Source organism: Harmonia axyridis, chromosome X (genome assembly GCF_914767665.1).
Source record: "Harmonia axyridis chromosome X, icHarAxyr1.1, whole genome shotgun sequence".
Lineage (NCBI taxonomy): Eukaryota > Metazoa > Arthropoda > Insecta > Coleoptera > Coccinellidae > Harmonia > Harmonia axyridis.
In genome coordinates this window covers 11,094,361-11,113,686 of record NC_059508.1, presented here as the reverse complement: position 1 = coordinate 11,113,686, position 19,326 = coordinate 11,094,361, and the positions used below count along the sequence as shown (strand labels likewise).

At 34.2% G+C, this 19,326-nt stretch overlaps 2 protein-coding genes and 2 long non-coding RNA genes across 9 annotated transcripts in view; 2 read left to right on the top strand and 2 right to left on the bottom strand.

Moving 5' to 3' along the window:
* Positions 1-12,559, bottom strand: part of LOC123685682 (protein trachealess) — a 186,009-nt gene extending 173,450 nt beyond the window's left edge. For 3 of the 4 annotated variants that reach the window (XM_045625486.1, XM_045625488.1, XM_045625489.1), the window contains exons 1-2: positions 11,867-12,019; positions 9,971-10,151 (exon numbers count right to left, since the gene is read on the bottom strand). The gene's annotated coding sequence lies outside the window, so the exon portion shown is untranslated. Of the gene's footprint in view, positions 1-9,970; positions 10,152-11,866; positions 12,020-12,419 lie in introns of those variants that run through there. The other variant, XM_045625487.1, reaches the window with a different exon arrangement.
* Positions 10,580-11,692, top strand: LOC123685685. Its single transcript, XR_006748346.1, has 2 exons — positions 10,580-11,480; positions 11,568-11,692. It is a non-coding gene; the product is annotated as an uncharacterized LOC123685685 (long non-coding RNA).
* A 71-nt stretch (positions 12,560-12,630) lies between the features above and the next one.
* On the top strand, positions 12,631-14,218 carry LOC123685684. Its single transcript, XR_006748345.1, has 3 exons — positions 12,631-12,900; positions 13,162-13,196; positions 13,464-14,218. It is a non-coding gene; the product is annotated as an uncharacterized LOC123685684 (long non-coding RNA).
* A 212-nt stretch (positions 14,219-14,430) lies between these two features.
* LOC123686458 overlaps positions 14,431-19,326 on the bottom strand; it is a 182,662-nt gene continuing 177,766 nt past the window's right edge. For all 3 annotated transcript variants that reach the window (XM_045626608.1, XM_045626611.1, XM_045626609.1), the window contains 2 exons: positions 18,502-18,788; positions 14,431-16,415 (listed from right to left, as the gene is read on the bottom strand). In XM_045626608.1, the coding sequence (XP_045482564.1) occupies positions 16,166-16,415; positions 18,502-18,788 (537 nt within the window). In that variant the 3' untranslated portion in view covers positions 14,431-16,165. The remainder of the gene's footprint in view (positions 16,416-18,501; positions 18,789-19,326) is intronic.

The window sequence follows — 19,326 nt, the reverse complement described above, 5'->3', positions numbered from 1 at the left end:
CATAGGTATGAATGTGAAGATGATCTTAAGTAGCCGTACTAGTGAGAGACTAGAAGAACATCCACTTCTTTTATGTGCTCAATAATGACTGTATAATTCGCCTATCAGGGTAAATATATTGATAAAAGTTGCTTCATCTCAATGTGAAATTGAAATTATCCAAACAACTGGCGGCAAGGCTGAACTGGTACTAAATGTAGACAAACCTTTTCAGAACCACTGGGATGAGAATATACAAAAGCGACCATATAAGACGAAATATTGTTGCGGTCGACTTAGGGACATCTTTATCATGTCATCTCTGAATTACGACATCCTAACAAGCTCCCATATCCCACTGCTACTGCTTCTCTCAAAATCAACCTCACCTGTAAACCACGTCACGTATAGAACAAGAGACTAGACTTTGAATTCTGCATCGTCTCACTTTTTTTCACAGGAGTAGGAGTTTGAGTAAACTTCTCAATCAAAGATTATAACCATGACTATAATAACCGATAAAAGCGTAAATGAAACAAAAATAAATTATGACAAAGTGAAGGAATCATATAGTAGTGGTTGAACTAAGACTCCTCTTAAAATGATTGTAAATTTTTTGTGAATTTGAACAATATCTGTCATATAGTTTGTTTCCAATCTCAAGCGTCTAAAATGTAAGTTAATTTAGAAGTCAATAAGTCAATCAATAAGGAGAATAGGGTCACATTCTTCCTTCAAAAATTTGTCGACTCTTATAGGTAACATACAAAATTTATAAAATATGAAAAGTTTTTCTGACTGAGTTACATTTCATATTTCATGAATTTTGTTTTTAGTTTTCACTTATATTTAGATCACAATGATTTAGATCTAAAGCAATAGAGACTTTTGAAATTTGATTGATTTATTGATTAGATAGATAAGTATCCCAATATTTGAATTTATTCCTGAATTTAATTTCCCCAAAAACAAAGAGGATGTATGTTTGAGTACTTCTGTCAACTGCCATTGTCTCTGTCTGCGTTTCACCGAGACATGCAATGAATTTATATCCCAACAACTTCACAGCATCAAGTATTCAATCTTCCTCTACTTTTCCTAATTGGCCTAGCTGTGTGCATATAAAGTTGTGGTATATCTTACGGTTTAGATACAATTACTGGAATAGCCTCACTTTCCACTAGAACAGGTTACATAACAATCGTGAAATCCATTCACAAAAGCCTACCATTCAGTTTTGGGAACACTTTCAGGTAGTAGCCACTGGCTGTAATATAGGGTCCAGGATGTCAGCGCCTTATAATAATGTTTTGACAAACTGTCACCTGAACTTAGGTCCAAAAAGTCTATTAGATTCTTGAACAGGTAAACAATAATAGAATTTGCTTGGGCCATTAAAGTAGCTGAATTGTAGACAGTATGTGTTACATGCCTACAAATGAATTTAACATTCAACCAACTGAGATGTGCCACAATGATTTTGTGTTCCTCAAGTGATTCAAACGAAATTTGATTTTAAATTAGATTCCTCATTTCATATAGTTATTGGACCTATAATTTTGAATATTTTTTCTGAATTAGTATTAAATTTTTGATAATAAATAATCCATAACAACGGATAACAGGTCAATTGAAAAGTCCCCGGTCTACCATAGTGAAACACATTTTTTTGCCAAAATTCGATTGTATTCTTCAACATAGTTGCCTTGGAGGGCGATACAGCGATTATGGCGATCTTCCAACTTTTCGTTACCATTTTTGTAGTACGATTTGTCTTTCGCTTCAAAATAGGACTCAGTTTCAGCGATTACTTCTTTATTGGCCCTAAGTTTCTTTTCAGCGAGCATTCTTTTGAGGTCTGAGAACAGGAAAAAGTCGCTGGTGGCCAGATCTGGCGAATACGGTGGATGCAGAAGTAATTCGAAGCCAAATTCAAGCAATTTTGTCATTGTTTTCATTGATTTGTGACACGGCGCATTGTCTTGATGAAACAGCACCTTTTTTTTTCTTCAAATTTTAACGATTTCATCCTTTAAACTATCCAATAACGCTATATAATAATAATCGCTGTTGCGCATCCCAGAATACTAATGCCATAACCTTGCCAGTTGACTGTTGTGTTTTTCCTAGTTTTGGATTTGGTTCATCATGTGCAGTCCACTCAGCTGACTGTCAATTGGACTCCGGAGTGAAATGATGATTGTCAAATATCGACACAAAATTTTAGGTTTATTCCACTAAAACAGCTTCAAGCACTGCTCAGAATCATCAACACTTTTTTTTTGATCGATTGTGAGCTCGCGCGGCATTCATTTTGCACACAGCTTTCTCATATACAAATATTCGTGAATGATATGGTGTATAAGTTCAGATGATATCTTCACAATGTCTGCTATCTTGATCAACTTCACTTTACGGTCATTCAAAATTATTTCGTGAACTTTTTTGATTTTTTCGTCGGTGACAGCCTCTTTTGGGCGTCTACTGCATTTGCCATCTTCGGTGCTATTTCACCACGCTTAAACTTAGCATACCAATCAATTATGGTTGATTTTCCTGGTGCAGACCCCGGAAACTCTTCATCGAGCCAAGATTTTGCTTCAACTGTATATTTTCTCTTGTAAAAGTAATATTTTATCAGCACACGAAATTTTTTTTTCATCTTCTTCAAATAACAAAAGTAGCTACACTCACAATGCACTATCTCACAAACTAATGGTCGGACTGCTGTCAAATTTTGACACGTATCGTTTGAAAGTTGGTACTAACTAAAAATCATACTATCACCGCCATCTGTGCATCAGACCGGGGACTTTTCAATTGGCCTAACATAGTTTTATATAGTATTTCTAAAGGAATTGATTACCATGGATAACTTTCTATTCCATGAAATGCCGCTATAACTCAATTCCAAAATTAATTTGGGCAATCCCTTGACCTGACTGTCTTGACAGAATGTACGCATTTACTTAAGTCTTAAAATTTGGGATGGTTTCGTATAATGTTAAACAAATAAATCCTTTTTAAAATATAATTTTTTTTTTAACAAATTCGTCCTTCAATGAAGGATATCGATCATCCGTCCCATCTCAGTGAGATTTCGAAATTCGACTGAATTTTTCCTAATGGCATTTCCGGAAAAGCGATTTCCTTCCGCAGCGTTCGAGATAAAGCATTGTTTACGAGATTTCGAATAAATCGTTTTCTGGATTGATTTATTGTAATGCCAGGCATAAAGAGAGGCGTTCGACAACAAATTCAATATTTCCTGTAGCTGGGGCTCTTGCAAATACATTCTTTCGCATGTCGAGAATGAAGCGTATGTAAAATACGCAGTCCCACGGGTGCAATTCCTCTATTTTATGAAGTTTTGCGACGGGTGTGGCCTGAAATTGAACTTATCTGTCTCTTATAACAGCCGATTACAAAGTAGGTATATCGAAGGTTGTATTTCACTGAGTTAATTTGACGGTTGAGTGGAGAATACGATTCCACTGTTTCTTGTTTTTTTTTTTTCGTCGAGTTGGATACTATGGTTTATTGACTCAACCGTTGATCTGCAGTTTGGGATACAGATTTCCCCACGGTTATTATCGCATTTAGTGGCGGGACAAAAACGAATGGAATTGTTCGATTATAATTTCTTGTCTGTGTCATTTCATTTGGATGAACACTTCTTCGCCAAAGTGCTCGAAAACTGTGATCATCGACGCTGAATGAGAAAGGCTCGCTTTTTCACAAGCATATTATACACTGCGCAAAAGAATTAACGCACATTATGGAAATCTCAAATTTATTCTACAACTGAAGGTGTTCTCAATGATAATTATTTTTATCAGAATTATGCATGCATATGTTATCCACTCTCCACGTTTTTCTTCAATACAGAGGTTTTTTCCAGCAGGAATAAAAAAAGATGAGATTATCAGATTTTGAATGTATTGGCTCCATTCTGAAATCAGTTGTTCTCGATCAAATCTATAGTGATCAATAGTTTTTCTTTGGTTTGATTTTCTACAGTCGATCGCTATGCAACGCGAAACACGCAATTTGACCCAAGAGGAATGTGCCCAAGCGGTAGTTTTGCAAGAAGAAGGGTGGACATACACAAGAATTGCAGAAAGGTTTGGAGTTTCCCATACAAGTGTGTCCAGAATGTTGCAGCGATTCAGGGAGACAGGTATGAATGTCCGAAGACCAGGACAGGGTAGACCACGGGTAACAACTGCCATTCAAGAACTTGAGAGTTTCTTCGTTGAGACAACGGTTTGCAACCGCTCGCCTCCTTCAAAATCAGCTTGAGCAAACTCATGGGGTGCAAATTAGCACTCAGATAATAAGAAATCGCCTCAGAGAATATGATTCAAGGCCTCGTGTTCCAAATTCGATGCTCACAGAAAGCGTCTCGGGCCCTATAAGGCTCAGAGAAAAAATCGTCAAGGATCTCATTTTTGATACAATAAGATATCATAAAGCAGATCATAGATATCTTGATTCATTCTCGAATTGAAGGGCGTTTATGAATAATTACTATTTCCAATATTTCGGTATATCTTGATTTCTGTTCAAGATATTCGAAAAAATTTGAAATGTTTTTTTCAGTAATTTTTATGGTTCATATGAAACTCATACAGGATCATAGGAATTAATTACTATTTGAGAGTAGGGACTCACGGCTTGACTTGAGCTTGTCTTGAAATAAACTCAAGTTCAATGTCAAGTCAAGTATGTATTTATGAAGTACTTGACTTAACATTGAAAAAACTACTACTTGACTTGAACTTGAGTTGATTTCAAGTCAAGTAGCCTGAATATCAAGTCAAGCAGCTTGTATATCAAGTCAAGCCGTGAATCCCTATTTTAGATAGGAGAGTTAGTGTTTCTTAAATTGGACACTATATCTTTTCAACCCATATTTTCAGCCACAGCTCTGTAGAAAAGTATCCCGTTATCGGTTTTTCAAAAATGGCTTACGTTTCAGAGATATTGAGTTTTTCAACTTCATTTTTTGAGGTACACCTTAAAAATCAATATTTTCCATTCATTTCAAGATTTAAATTAATTTTGTGTTCATTGTATAATTGTAATCCAGTCATATATAGGGTCATATACCTGTGGGTATATTATAAATTATGCTTTTTTGTTTGTTTGCAGGGTTGAATCGGTAGTGTGCCTCAGGGTTCTGATTTAGGACCACTTCTTTTCAATTTATATGTCAATGATGTCTGCAGATGTTTAATCCACATAAAATTCGAGAAATCCAGGTTATGTCTGGAAGATTCAGGATGATTTGGACAGATTTTATGAATTTTGTTCTCGGCACTATTTGTCCTTAGGTATTGTTGGTTGCTCAAAGATACTAACGACGGGTTTTGAAGACAAATAATACAAAAAAAAAGAATGAAATACTAAGAATACATTAAATCACTGAATCAGAGGATGAGTGTTACGAAATTTCAACTTTTACCAAAAGGTTCACCCACCATAAAAAATTGTCTTTTAGAATTAGGTAAGTTCCGCATGATTCTGATTGCATTTAACGGATAAAATCAGGAACAGGTGCAAACGCACAGATATCTCATCTCACTATTAATAAGATCTTGTCCGATTGTTGTTCAGAGAACAAAAGGAAAGGTAATGATTTCGAGTAATACTCATAATTTGGGGTTAATATTGCTTTTTGAGTAGATAGCGCTGATACAAAGTTATTTCCATCGGCATATTACTTGAATAATAATCGTGTAAAGTAGATAGGCCACGGTTGATGATTATAGTTGGATTGTTGAGGCGAAGAAATGAATGTCGGCCCGTATGGTATACTTATGAGTATTGGCTCGCACTATAATCAGAAGAAATGTTAAAGGTACCGGTGTCGGATAAGGGGACAAGTCCACGTCGAAGGCCCAGCGCTGAACTGCACGATTCTAAAAAGAAGACGCAGAAAAATAACTTTAATCGCAACCTAAGGTGAAGATAAGTGCTGGAGACCAATATATTCACTATTGTTGATGAGACGGTATGAAGCGCATTTTCCAGAGGTCAACATTCATTACGAAGAATGGGGGACACAGTCATACCAACGTAATACCGAGTGTGCAAACTTAAAATTATGTCTTGACGCGGAAAAAGAAATACTTCTGCATTAAATCATATGGTCTTCGTTTAGTTCATGATGGAGAACTTAAATAGTAATATCTGACATTCTTGGGATTTTGTATGGAATTTCTGTAAAGGAAATGTTGATGGATGTTTGAAATGCTAGCTAATAAAGGAAACATGTTCAGTTTCAGACTGAGATTGGCTAGAATTCAGAATTACAGGGCAAGTTTTACGAACAAATGGAAGAAAATGTAGCAATTATATAAGGTGTTTCATTGGTAAACGGGAAATAGTGAATAGAGGACCCGTGGTGGTGTTAGATATACCCAATTTATTGGGTCTGACTGCCTCAAGTTACCGAGATACAGGATGTGGATTTTGCTGATTTCTTTCCGAGGTCATAACAAGCGAAGTACCTGGTATATTTTGTTCATATTAGGCACACATCTTTCTCATTCAAAGCTCAAATGAATCACTCAATAACGATCAGAAGATAAATCAAGGTTCGGATCAACAAAAACATTATAAAATAATTTTATACTTGAAACATATACTTGTATATCGAAATTTTGACAATCTATTTTTAAATTTGAAAATATGTATCACACGAAAAACTGAACGAAGTCGGGTAATTCAGAGTTCTGAACGGACAATTTTGCAGCACCAATTTTCAACGTACAGAAAGTGAAGTTTTCGGAAATTTGGATATCAAAAAGTGGTAATAAGTCACTTTCGGTAATGAATTTTAAAGATTTCTTGTTATTTTGAAATTGCTATTATTGAAACATGCTTTCTTTTTTCATAGCTTCAGACAGTTCAGACTGGGTTTTTATCAGATAAATCATAGTTCCTACATAATTCAAAATTGGTACTACTTAGGCACGAGTAAAATAGTAACTTCTTGAATTTTATAATGAAATAATGGAGTTTCTATTTACCTGTTTCACAAGTACATATTCATGGAGATTAAAATTCAATTTCAAATGAGGCGGCCATGAGTTTGAAAGAAAGTCATTGTTATTACGAATAATTTAGATCATATGCAAACTTTTCTCTTTGTTATTAGTATTGTATTTATTTAAAAAATGTTTCATCAATTGTCAAACGAAGAATATGCTGACATCATATTTATTTTTTATTCTTGTAATAAAAATGTTCTAGCTACAAATAAAAAGATTGCCTGACTTGATTTTACTGAACTTGACTTGATTTGAGATATTTATTGATCGACTTGATATCAATCTACTTGATATTACTTGACCTTGGTACGCACGAGTCGAACGAAATATATTTCTGAAAGCTCGTGCGCGCTTGGACAAAAAAAAACATCTTCAGAAGAAGGAACCACGTGCTGACAGTTCTGAATATATTTTAGAATGGTGGAAGAGGTACGAAACGTTTTTTTAAATTTGGCTTTAATGGCCAGATATTTTTTATGAACGCCAGCATCTTCAGCTCCTGTTCAAAGACAATTTTCCAGAGCTGCTCTTATTGTTACAAAAACCCGCAATAGATAAGGTGAAAAATCTATAAGATGCCCCATGTGTCTAGACACTGGATGAAAAATGATGTAATAAAATAGTGGTTGTAGGTTTTCTTTATATTTTTGTTATATTTGACAGTGAATTCATTTGTGTTTCCATTTTGCAAAGTCGATTTTTTGGTTTTTCTACTTGTATACAAGAAGTTTCATGAATAAAGGTGTTTTTTGCAAGGCTTCTTCTCATTTCATCATTTTTTCATTGATGTGACACTACACAATGAAACTGCTAAAAATCAAGTAGCTTGTTAGAATGAATACTTGAATAAATACTTGACGTAACATTGAAAAACTACAACTTGACTTGAACTTAACTTGATTTCAAGTCAAGCCCAAGTCGAATAGCTTGAATATCAAGTCAAGGCGTTAATCTCTTTAGGGGGCATAATATAATTAGGGATTCACGGCTTGACTTGATATTCAAGCTACTTGACTTGGGCTTGACATGAAATTCACTCAAGATCAAGTTAAGTAGTAATTTTTCAATATTGAGTCAAGTATTCATTTATCAAGTACTTAATTCGACATTGAAATACTACAACTTGACTTGAACTCGAGTTGATCTCAAGTTAAGCCCAAGACAAGTAACTTGAATATCAAGTCAAGCCCTGAATCCCTAACTGTAATGAAAGACAATATTGTAGATACAGTTCGGAATACTCCAGCACTAAAAGAATTAGTGCTGCCCTCAATGTACCTTAAACCATCATCTGGCATAGATTGAAAAAACATCTCATTCAACAAGTACAGAGATTGGAGAATGGGGAAAATATTCCTAGATTAAACTTTAATGGATGGGTACTACGGAATAGGCGAATAGTAAACAGATGTCTGCTTAAAGATGAAGCCCAATTTAAGCGTGATGGTGTCTTTACCTCGAAGAAATTGTCAGAACAAATTTTTGTATATCCAAAGTCACTTGGAGGAAGCTGAATATTTCGATTATACAAGGGTTGTCCAAGTTTCCGGAAATTTCTTTGGGGCCAGTGTATTTATTGCCTAACAATACTTTCAAGTGAACTCTGGTATTTAGCGGATCGCGGTATCCACTTCAAAGAGATATCTATGGCCAAACTTTTTTTGGACTAGTTCAAGTGACTTTGGATATACTCTTCTAAGGAATAGCCAAATAGCCAGCGGGGTCTTTAAAGATGAAGTCTTCAACTCAAAGAAATTATCATTACAGGACCACAGAAAATCCGTATCTTACTACAAACGAATGCACATCATAAATTCTCTTATGGTGCAGTGAAAAGAAGAACAATGACAACCAAAGAGTCCCAAAAGAACGTAGTCCGGAAAGAAACAAAAATATAATTGGGCAGCCATCCTTATCACGGCTGAAAATCAAAACAACGTAAACGACAAAATGATGTGGGAAAGGTGGTCGGTTTGTAGTGAAATAGGAAATCGAGTTGTGAATTCGAAGTGGCCGGCAAGATTCAACATCCGGTGGCGACACACGCACCCAGCGCCGCCAACAGTCCAGCGTTGGCACGTATGAAAAATACATTTAGCATTCGGCCTGCGTGGTCTACGAAGACCCAAACGTTCATTGTGCGTTTTTGCCGCCCCTCGTCTCCTTTCCCGCCCCCTCGGCTACTACGGCTACGTTTGCCGCATGTTAATACGCAATTGCAACACCGACGCACCCTAATCATGTGTGACCTGTTGCTGTCGATACGTCCCTGGTTTCGGCCAGGCAAAATACACCTTTTTTTTTAGCTAGTCGAAAACCCGAATAATACCCATTATTTATGTGGATCCAGAACTCCCGATTTGCCCTTATAATGAAAATTACACCCCCTCTCCCCATACGATCAAATCGAACGATCTAGCCTTACGACCCAAAACTGACAATCCTAGATCTGAAGGACATCATGACACGTTCAGTTAAGATATTCCATTCCAATAGTCAAGCGTAAAAGTATGAAATGTTCTGCAATAGAAAACGAACAGCCGCTGCTGCAATATACAGGGTGTTAGTGAATAAATGGGAAAAACTTCAGTGGGTGATTCAGCATAAAAAAGTAATAAGTTTGTTACAATTTTTGTTCGCAATGCTTCGTAATCTGAGGTACAGGGTTTTAAAATGGTACGCCACTGAGATATTTCGAGAAGAGGATTATTTTTGAATTCTTCGTTCAATTTGTGACAAGAAAATCTCATGCCATTTTTTGTATGGGCGCCGTTTTTATGCAAAAAAATAAAACATCTTAACGCGTATCTTTCATTTCCTTGATGAATCAATCATATATTGATAGATAGTTCTTTATAATGTACCTATTCAAGTTGAGATGTTTTATTTTTGTTTTTATTATTGTAAAAAGTTCTATATCTATGTTTACCTACCTTTTTCAGCAGCCTCTGTAATTACCATACAACATCAAAGGTAAAACAAGAAAACAACTGCAAAAATTTTCCTAGTGTGGAGAGTTTGAATGTGCAGCTGGAGAGTGGAACACAAAAAAGAGACAATTCATAGTTCTGTCAATATATAGACCTCCGCATGGTAGCATAAAAACTTTCCTCTCTGCAATGGAAAAAGTTTTGGAGAAAATTCATCAAGAAAATAAGGAGATAGATAAGGAGAGAATAATAGCAGGTGATTTCAATATTAAGACCAAATAAAGATGCATCTGAGTTACTTAATCTGATGGAATCTTTCAATCTCAATCCAGTCATTAACCAGGATACAAGAGTTACTGATAGGTCAAGTTCATCCATTGACAATATTTTCACAAATATTTCTGATTGGGAAAGTTCTGTGTTCAACAGACAAAGATCTCGACGAATTCTTTAAGATGATAAACTCAAAATTTAAAATAAAATTCACTCTAGAACACCCTACATCTAACACAATAAATTTCTTAGATCTTAAAGTAACATTAAATAATAATAATGATTTTTCTTTCGATATTTACAGAAAACTGACACAAACCAATACCATTATACCTTATCATTCATATCATTCCCCCTCGATAAAAAGAGCCGCCTTCAACTTTTTAATTCACAGACTCCTCAACATACCTCTGTCAGCCGAGGACTACAAGAAGGAAATAAATATGATATATCAAATAGGCAACGACAACCAGTATACAAGAGAATACATTGACCAAATTCTCACTTCTATAAAGAGAAAACAACTTTTGAAGAAAATTTACCCCCACATTGCAATTAAGAAACACTTCATAAGTATACCATATTACGAAGACTTACACCAGCATACCCAACAGATTATGAATAAATACGATTACACCATAATGAATAGCCGACATAGAACCCTAGAAAATTTATTACTGAATAACAAAAATAAGAAAAAACCAGAAGAACAGAGTGGAGTATACAATATTAACTGCTCAGACTGTCCTGCATTCTATATCGGTATGACGACACGTAACATGAAAAAGCGATTCAATGAACACCAAAAAAATCAACCTAGATCTGCACTAGGAAACCACCTGAATGAATCAAATCATAACACAAAATTTGAAAATTTAAAGATCCTACATAAAGAAAGTAATTACTATAAATTAACACTATTAGAACAGCACGAAATTTTAAAAAACAAAGATAGTCAACATTTACTAAACGAAATGTCTGATTTCACCATACGCGACAATAGTATTTTCAAATTAATAAATTCCCGCCAATAATTGTTCCAAAGATAGACATATGCCATACTACGTAAACAGACTTCCTCACTTTCGTCTAATCTAAAATCAACACAACCACGCAAGAAAAATTCTTCGAAGAATATAATTGATATTTATTGTCAAAATAAAAACTTTAAATTGCATATTGAAGATCAAATCGATGAATATATACTATCTATCATACGTATAATCCACCTCAATGTACGGTAGGTAATTGATTGCACGCTGTCACTGAGATAACCTCAAATTTTGTCAAATTAATAACATAAAGTTTCATAAATGTATATTTTCAGCTGGCCTGATGATGGTTAATATACCGAAATCGATTGCCAAAGATTAAATAATTCATTTCAACAGTGTGTTTTTATCGTTCTTGAAATTATGACTAAACATACTATGGAAACATTTATCAACAAAATTTAGAAAAGATATTTTTAATTCAGAAAAGAGCGATACGTATTATTTGTAGAAGGGGTTATAGAGAATCATGTAGGGGAAAATTTAAAATTAAGAATATTTTCACGGTATGTGCTTTATACTTATAATACCAGAAACCTAGATATAAAAATGATAAAAAAACTCATAGACTTACATTAACTGAGAAACGTCCTTCTTATATTTCTATCAAAACTTTTTATAAATTGCCGAATGAAATAAAATGTATAACACACTATAAAACATTCCGAAATAGAGTAAAACATCTGCTTATTAGTTTAGAACCATAGAGCTCAAGAGAATATTTTGATCGAGCTGGATAAAGCTCAAAATTTTGACGTCATTTTATTTAAAGTGTCAGTTTGGTTTCATACTGTAACTTTGAATTTACTTGAAATGAAGAAATATCATTATTATTATTATTATTCTTCCTCTTCAAGACAACGCGACAGTTCTTTGTTTCCGTGAATGATTTCATTATCACCATCTACAGATTCCTGTAATTCCTTATCATTTTCGTAACATTTCCAAATAAAATTTCTTTTACATGTTTGTTGTTTCCTATTTGAATCCTCGTAACATGCTTGACTTGAATAACTTACAGAATTCGTTAACTCAGATCTATTCAAAACAGCAACATACATTAGAATGCAGATTCATTGTTGATAAGGAATTTCAGTTGTACAAATTTGAGTTTTTTCTAAACTTACATTTGGTTCCATATTAAATTTCTTCAAAATTTGATCAATTAAGCGTTCTCAATCTGAAAATATAGCACTATTTTCATGTTTCATAACTCATTCTCATGACATTACATTGTTTCATAGGATCAAATCTTTAACCGAGTCACAGATTATGAACAAGCATAAAATAATAGTACAGCATTGTCATTGTGAAATAACACGGTATGAAAAAATATATTGGTAGCTCTGGACACCTGATATTGAAAATCACTTGTACACTAAATTTTGTATTGTCTTTCGTAGCAGTTGAGGCTTGCAATCGTTCTCATAGTAATAATAGCAGTGCATAGACGTATAGTAACAGGCCTTTCGAATATTTTCCTAGACGAACCTTTCGGAAATGACTAGTTCCAATTGATGTAATCTAATGCATTTTAACTCAACTTCATTCGCTGTCGCAGGAACTCCTGGAAACCATAAAACTCCAACTAAAACGCTCAGGATTCAGGTGAATGGATAGTATTGGTTTTTGCATTTCTTTTTTCCAACGTACGCGAGCCAACAAACAGTCATTAAGAAATTACCATATAGATTGTACTTGGTTGAAATTGTAAGAAAGATAGCGATTGGAATAATTTTCACGCAGTTTTAGAAAGTTTCGAACGCAGTTTCCAAACTTTAATTCAAATCGTGTTTTCACTGCAACCACGGCATGACTATAGAATAGCAATTATCTTCATGGTTTCATCCTTTATTTCCGCTTTTCTAGTTGGAGGAACAGCAAGAAGGGAAATCAATGGTATGGTAAGTTTCCACAACTTGAGCAATTGAACAGCATTTTCGATCAGATTTAATTTTGGAATAGGATATCAATATTCAATAGTACGATCAAGACAAATTAACATTCCATTTAGATTAAGACCCCTGGCAAAATGAAAAACAATCGTTTTTGAACATCATTTCACAATATGATTTATAAAAATGAAAGATTTTTTTCTTCATGAAAGTAGAAATAAATCATTCACTCATATATCTGTATGTTCTTCACTCATACTCTCCTAATACTTTCAGGAGTTATACAATATGAGAGGCCACCAACAGCAAAATGAGTTTTCTTTTTCTTCACTCTCATGTGCTCCTGTTACATTGATTCAGGCAAATGGAGTATTTTGTGCCCTAACCTACCAAATCGTAATTATTTCCTAGAAAAAGTAACGAAAATTCGACAATTCAAATCCTTTTCAAGGTATTGCTGATTTTTTTGAGTAATAACTATACTATTGAGAAGTTTGGGCATGGTCTGTCTATCATTTAGTTCGTCGAGTTGTTTTGCGTTTTTAACATTAGATGAATGTATAATATATAAAAACTAGTACGACAACTTTATATATTTTTTTGCTTCTAAATGATAGTTTGTTCATTTAATCGGTTTTTCGTCATATACTTACTTCTCTGTGAACATGTTTGTGAACTCGTTACTCATCTCCTGATCTTACCTCAATACAAATATCAAACATTTGATTTCTCATTTAAAGTTAATGATTTTTCTTAATCTTTAATGCTTACATACATTATCTTCCAACAGGTGTACATACCAGGCCATAAAAAAAGTTATTTAAAAATAAAGCTTTCAATTCTTTTTTCAAGAACTTTCACATTCGAAAATATGTAGTATTCATTTCGATTATTCATAAATCATAACTTAATTTAAATTCCAAGCGAAGATACTTCAATTAGTTCAATTCTTGTAAATCGTTTTCTTTGCAATTTAATCAATTCTTGATGAAGCCACTAAGATAATGAAACAATTGCCGAATAAAAATCTATGGAAACTAGAAGTGTTCATATTTATTTTCATCAAAATATTTCTCTTAATTTGTTTAATATTCCGCAAAAACTTTGTTACCTTGTTGATAGTTTCCAAAGGTGAAAAAATATCAGAAGTTGATCTTTTATGAATGGCTCAAATGATTCGTTTATATTCAACATTTCTAGAGGGATAGGAAGATAGGTGAGAATACAAAATAAAAAACCAATATTCGATCAAACTTTATTGGAAAAGATTAAATATACTGCACCTAAGTGGTACTGTAAAGAATAATCGATAACATTGAAGTGATTGATCTCAATCGGGATCAATATCCATCTTGTTCGCACCGAAATAAAAGGAAAACAGTAAATGCATAAAATGATCCTTGACATATTCAAAAGCATCATCAATCTGGAAAAATTGTGAGTAAAATAAACTTACATATTAACAATCACCAAAGATTGAAGGACACTCAACTGAAATGCATTTTTTTTTTGTTATTTCTTCAAGTTACACATAAACCATTGTTGGAAATAAAATATCGAAAAAACAACAATATAAATAACATTATAAAAAATGAACACGAAATCAAACATACATATTCCAATTTAAAAACAATTGGGATCCTTATCACGTTCTTCTAAATTTTTTTTTTCGTGGAATGGTTGATACTTTTCTCTTATTCGAATTAAAAAAGTGAAATGACAACATGATGTAAATGATATATTTGTTTCATAACTTTAGAGACCTTTTATGACTATGGCACATTATTTTGGATTGAAGAATATAATTAGGTATCAATGATTTCGCCAATAAAAAAAAAATATCAACCAAGCACATAATCATCAACAAACATAAATTATAATACTTGAAACACGGATACACAACATGATCTTCTTGAACAAGAAGTAGAAATAACAACGTCGACGTTTTTTATAAATATATCCGTACGAAATTGATTCAGGAACTTAAAACTTACTTTATACTGACCAAAAAAAAGTCAAACGAAGTGAACGCGGAAACGGCGACGTTGCCACATCGTTATCAGTATTAAACACATGCAATACCTAGTTAAATACTAAACATGCAATAGTTCGATGAAATCATCATAATGATAATAACTTAACGGAGTTTCAACTACCGTAAATAAAGAGGTTGATACAAATCTGACGCTCTTAAAAATAACGAGGAGCCATATTAATGGCAGTGTATAGGGTGGGTCTTTCCCTTCGGGGTTCAAGATAATATTCTTGTTGTCAGACGTCTCGTTCACATGATGAATGACATTATGTCAGCCGTTAGATCGCTCTAACTTAGTCATTGGTCGAGTAAAAAATCGAATATAAAAATATATCCTATCGAATAAGTCATCGTTAAATCTCAGAAGAGAAATTATAAACTCATAAATGGGTGATCCGTTATTTTGGATTCCCATAACTTCATAAAGCTCTTAGCAAAAGGCACAGTTCGTATTTTTTTGATAATATTTCATACAACTATGCCATCAATGGTAACTACGCCCTAATTATTTATTTACAAGGGAAAACAACATGCATATCTAAAAACAAAATGAAAAACTTCAGGTATAAAAAAAAATAGTGTCGTTGAAAAAGGTCGAAAATCGGAAGAACTAAATTTAGTTTACTCGCATCTTCTCAATCGAAAATTTTGGGCAATTTCCATTTGCTCCTAGCAAATTCACAGAATTTTTTTCATTTTATATCATAAAACTCTATATACACAATAACAATATGTTATAAGAAATAAAATAAATATTCGGATACTTTTTGTACAGATTAAAAAAATGTCGGACCTATTTGAAGGCACATTGAAAATACTGCGATTATTTGATTAGACTATGAGCAATCGCTTTCTGTTTACGAAAGTATCGATAAAAAAAGGTTTTAGTGAAAACCTAAGTACAAAACTGGTACGAGACTGGTTTGTAACAAAACTTAAGTACCTATATTGGCGGTGGTCCGTTTATATAACGCAATTTTGGACTTAGAGACCATGCATAATTATTCATGTTGTCACAACATTGAGGCTCTAGCAGCCAGGCGATGCACAATATTGTGACTAATACTAATTGAAAAGGTACAGAGGCCCTAACTGCTCTCTTGAACCAAGACGCTTTCCCAGCATCATCATCGTCGGGATCGCCACCCCCATCCTTACCTTTGGCTGAGTTGACTTCACCAGCGTGTTTATCCCTGCAACAACAAAAATTTCCAGTCAGTTCACATCCAATCATTTCATCCAAATTCCTGAAAAACTATTGACGCTTCCGACGTACATGTAGAAATAAAAAATAAACAAATAGACTTCCAAAGGTTTGAGTTTCGAGAATAACAACAAGCTCATCCGGTAAGTGATTCAGACGTTTGAAGAATAATAATTGACATAATATCGTAACCATGACGCCTAGCTTTTCTTCAACCGTTGTCATGAATACTACCATAAATATCCAACGGCATTAACATAGGACAATGTAAGGAGAAAGAAGAAATGCCAATGTAATACTATATTCTGTGACTGTTCCACTCTATACTGCACATGAATTAATTGCTATTCTAATTAAATAATTCTGATCTTGTCTGATGAAAAGCTTTATGAGCTACTTCCATTAGGAGTAAAGAAAATCGTAGTTAGGTAGCGATGAAAATTAAGAAGTTAGAATATAGAATGGACGCCAGGCAAAAACAAGTAGGTTCAGGTAATTTTGGAAAAGAATGAATCATTTTATCAGGAGAAGGAATTTCAATTGCTACTGTAATTAAATAATTTTGATCTTGTCTGATGAAAAGCTTTATGAGCTACTTCCCTTAGAAGAAAAGAGAATAGTAGTTAGGTAGCGGTGGAAATTAAGAAGTTAGAATATAGAATAGACGTCAGTAAAGACTAGGGAATCTGAAAAGCAAAAACAAGCAGGTTCAGGTTATTTTGGAAAAGAATGAATCATTTTTTCAGGAGTAGGGAATTTAATTGCTATTGTTATTGAATAATTCTGATCTTGTCTGATGAAAAGCTTTATCAGCTACTTAGAAGAAAAGAAAGTAGTAGTCAGGTAGAGATGGAAATTAAGAAGTTAGAATATAGAATGTATGACAGCAAAGACTGTGGAATCTGAAGGGCAAAAACAATCAGGTTCAAGTAATTTTGGAATATTTTTTTAGGAGTAGGAAATTTAGGTCTGTATTACATCATGCCAATTCCCATGGCGACCTAAGATTATTTTCCGAAATTTCAATACTTTTCAATTCGAAAATAATCCTGATGCGTTCGGCGTCGAGACGCCTTCGGATAAACAGGACATTCATATGCGAGTAGAGTAGCACCGTCGCTGGCTGCCATTACTGCCTATTTAGCTGTGAAGCGCAAAGACTCTGCCAAGATATTGTCAGGGTAAGCCCTCTGGAAAATCCAACGCTAGACATTTTTCATGTTTTCCGTCCCAGAGATTAAAACTCAACAAGACATTATCACCCCATTCTCTCCCCATTTTATGAAAATGGACGAATTTAGGGTCATTCCTGCAAGAATTTTATAGAGTCACCTGAACATAATTCAAACTATATTTTATTGATTCAGAGGTTGCGAAAAATTGTCGATATTTGAATTCGAGTTATCATTGGACAGGATTTTTAAGAGGGACCAAGATATCCAGGTCAATCTATTTTACGTTATATTCATCTTGTATTTTTTGTTCATATTCATCGCAATGCTATTTAATTTCGAAATATAAAATAATAACAATAAAATAGCTCCTAATTAATGATAAACAAAAATAGAGGCTAGTTCTAAACTTCGTATTATAAATGCCGACATATATAATCAACCAGGCCAGAGCAGCCACCCATAGCCATTAAATTAACTCTCAAAGATACACAAGCAAAAAGCAATCGTCTCATTAAAAGTCAAGACACAAGCCTGTAAATATTCTGTAGGTGCGAAATGATAGTAGGACAAAAAACAAAACCATACAGTAAAAGCGGTGTCAGAAATATTTGTTTGCAATTTATAAGCATGCAATGGATGAGATACAGCAGTTTGAATTGTATTCATTAAGTGGTAAAAAATGAAAGAAATGCAAGTTGTTTTGCTCGTACAAGTATTCGACTGATCTCTTAAGATCGTCGAAAAAATCAACGATTCACACAAAAACTTTCGTAAGTGGATTTTGTGTATTTATCACCAAACATTTGTTACTTCCACTTCATTTCGTTGTATAAATAATTCACGTATGATTCATTCTAGTCAAAATTAATTAACAGGTATTTTTGGGCGTAAATTACTTACTCTGAATGGCCTGCTACGTTGGGTAAAGGGCACACTGCTGAGCGTACAATGAGAGACCTGCACTGCTTCTGAAGTTCCTTAAGTTCTTCTTCAGCAGAAGACAGTCTGCTGGCCATATGGACACGGGCATCACTGTCGGGGGACAATACTACTTCCAACTGTCTGACTAACCTTCTGATGGCAGCCAATCTACGTTCTCTTTCACCAACATCGTGTTCTGATCCTTCATCGGATATACCACTGTCTGACCAAGAACCTTCTGTGAAAAGCTCTGGTATTGTACAACCCTGGAACAACAGAAAATATATTCAACCACTGATGAAGCCACATCTTCTAAAAACTAACTACACAAAGGTATTCGAATCATCAGCGAAGAGTTTTCTGCGTCTGCTCAATTTTGTAGTAAATATCAATGAGTAAATGAGTAACCGATTCCTCTATCTCGATACCCGTTAGTTTTCAAAACAACAGAAATAGGTGATGAAACCATTTGAAATTTAGATCCGAAATCCTGTCATAACGCCATCGAAATATTAGTCGATTTCTATCTGCACCATGAAGTTATTCTCGATTAAATATGTCTCCTAACGAGCCAAATTCTTGTCATTTGCTGGAGGTCTGAATTGTCTGCTTCAATATGAAGAAATCTGCGGGTGAGACCCATCGAATGCTCTCAAATAACTATGTTGAGGCCGCTATTAGTGAAAGAATGTGCCGAGAGTAGTTACAACGCTTCAAGAACGGTGATTTTGACGTTGAAGACCAGTGGAAGAGACTGAAGAGAGGAGGATTTCGAAGATGCAGAATTGTAGTCATTACATGATC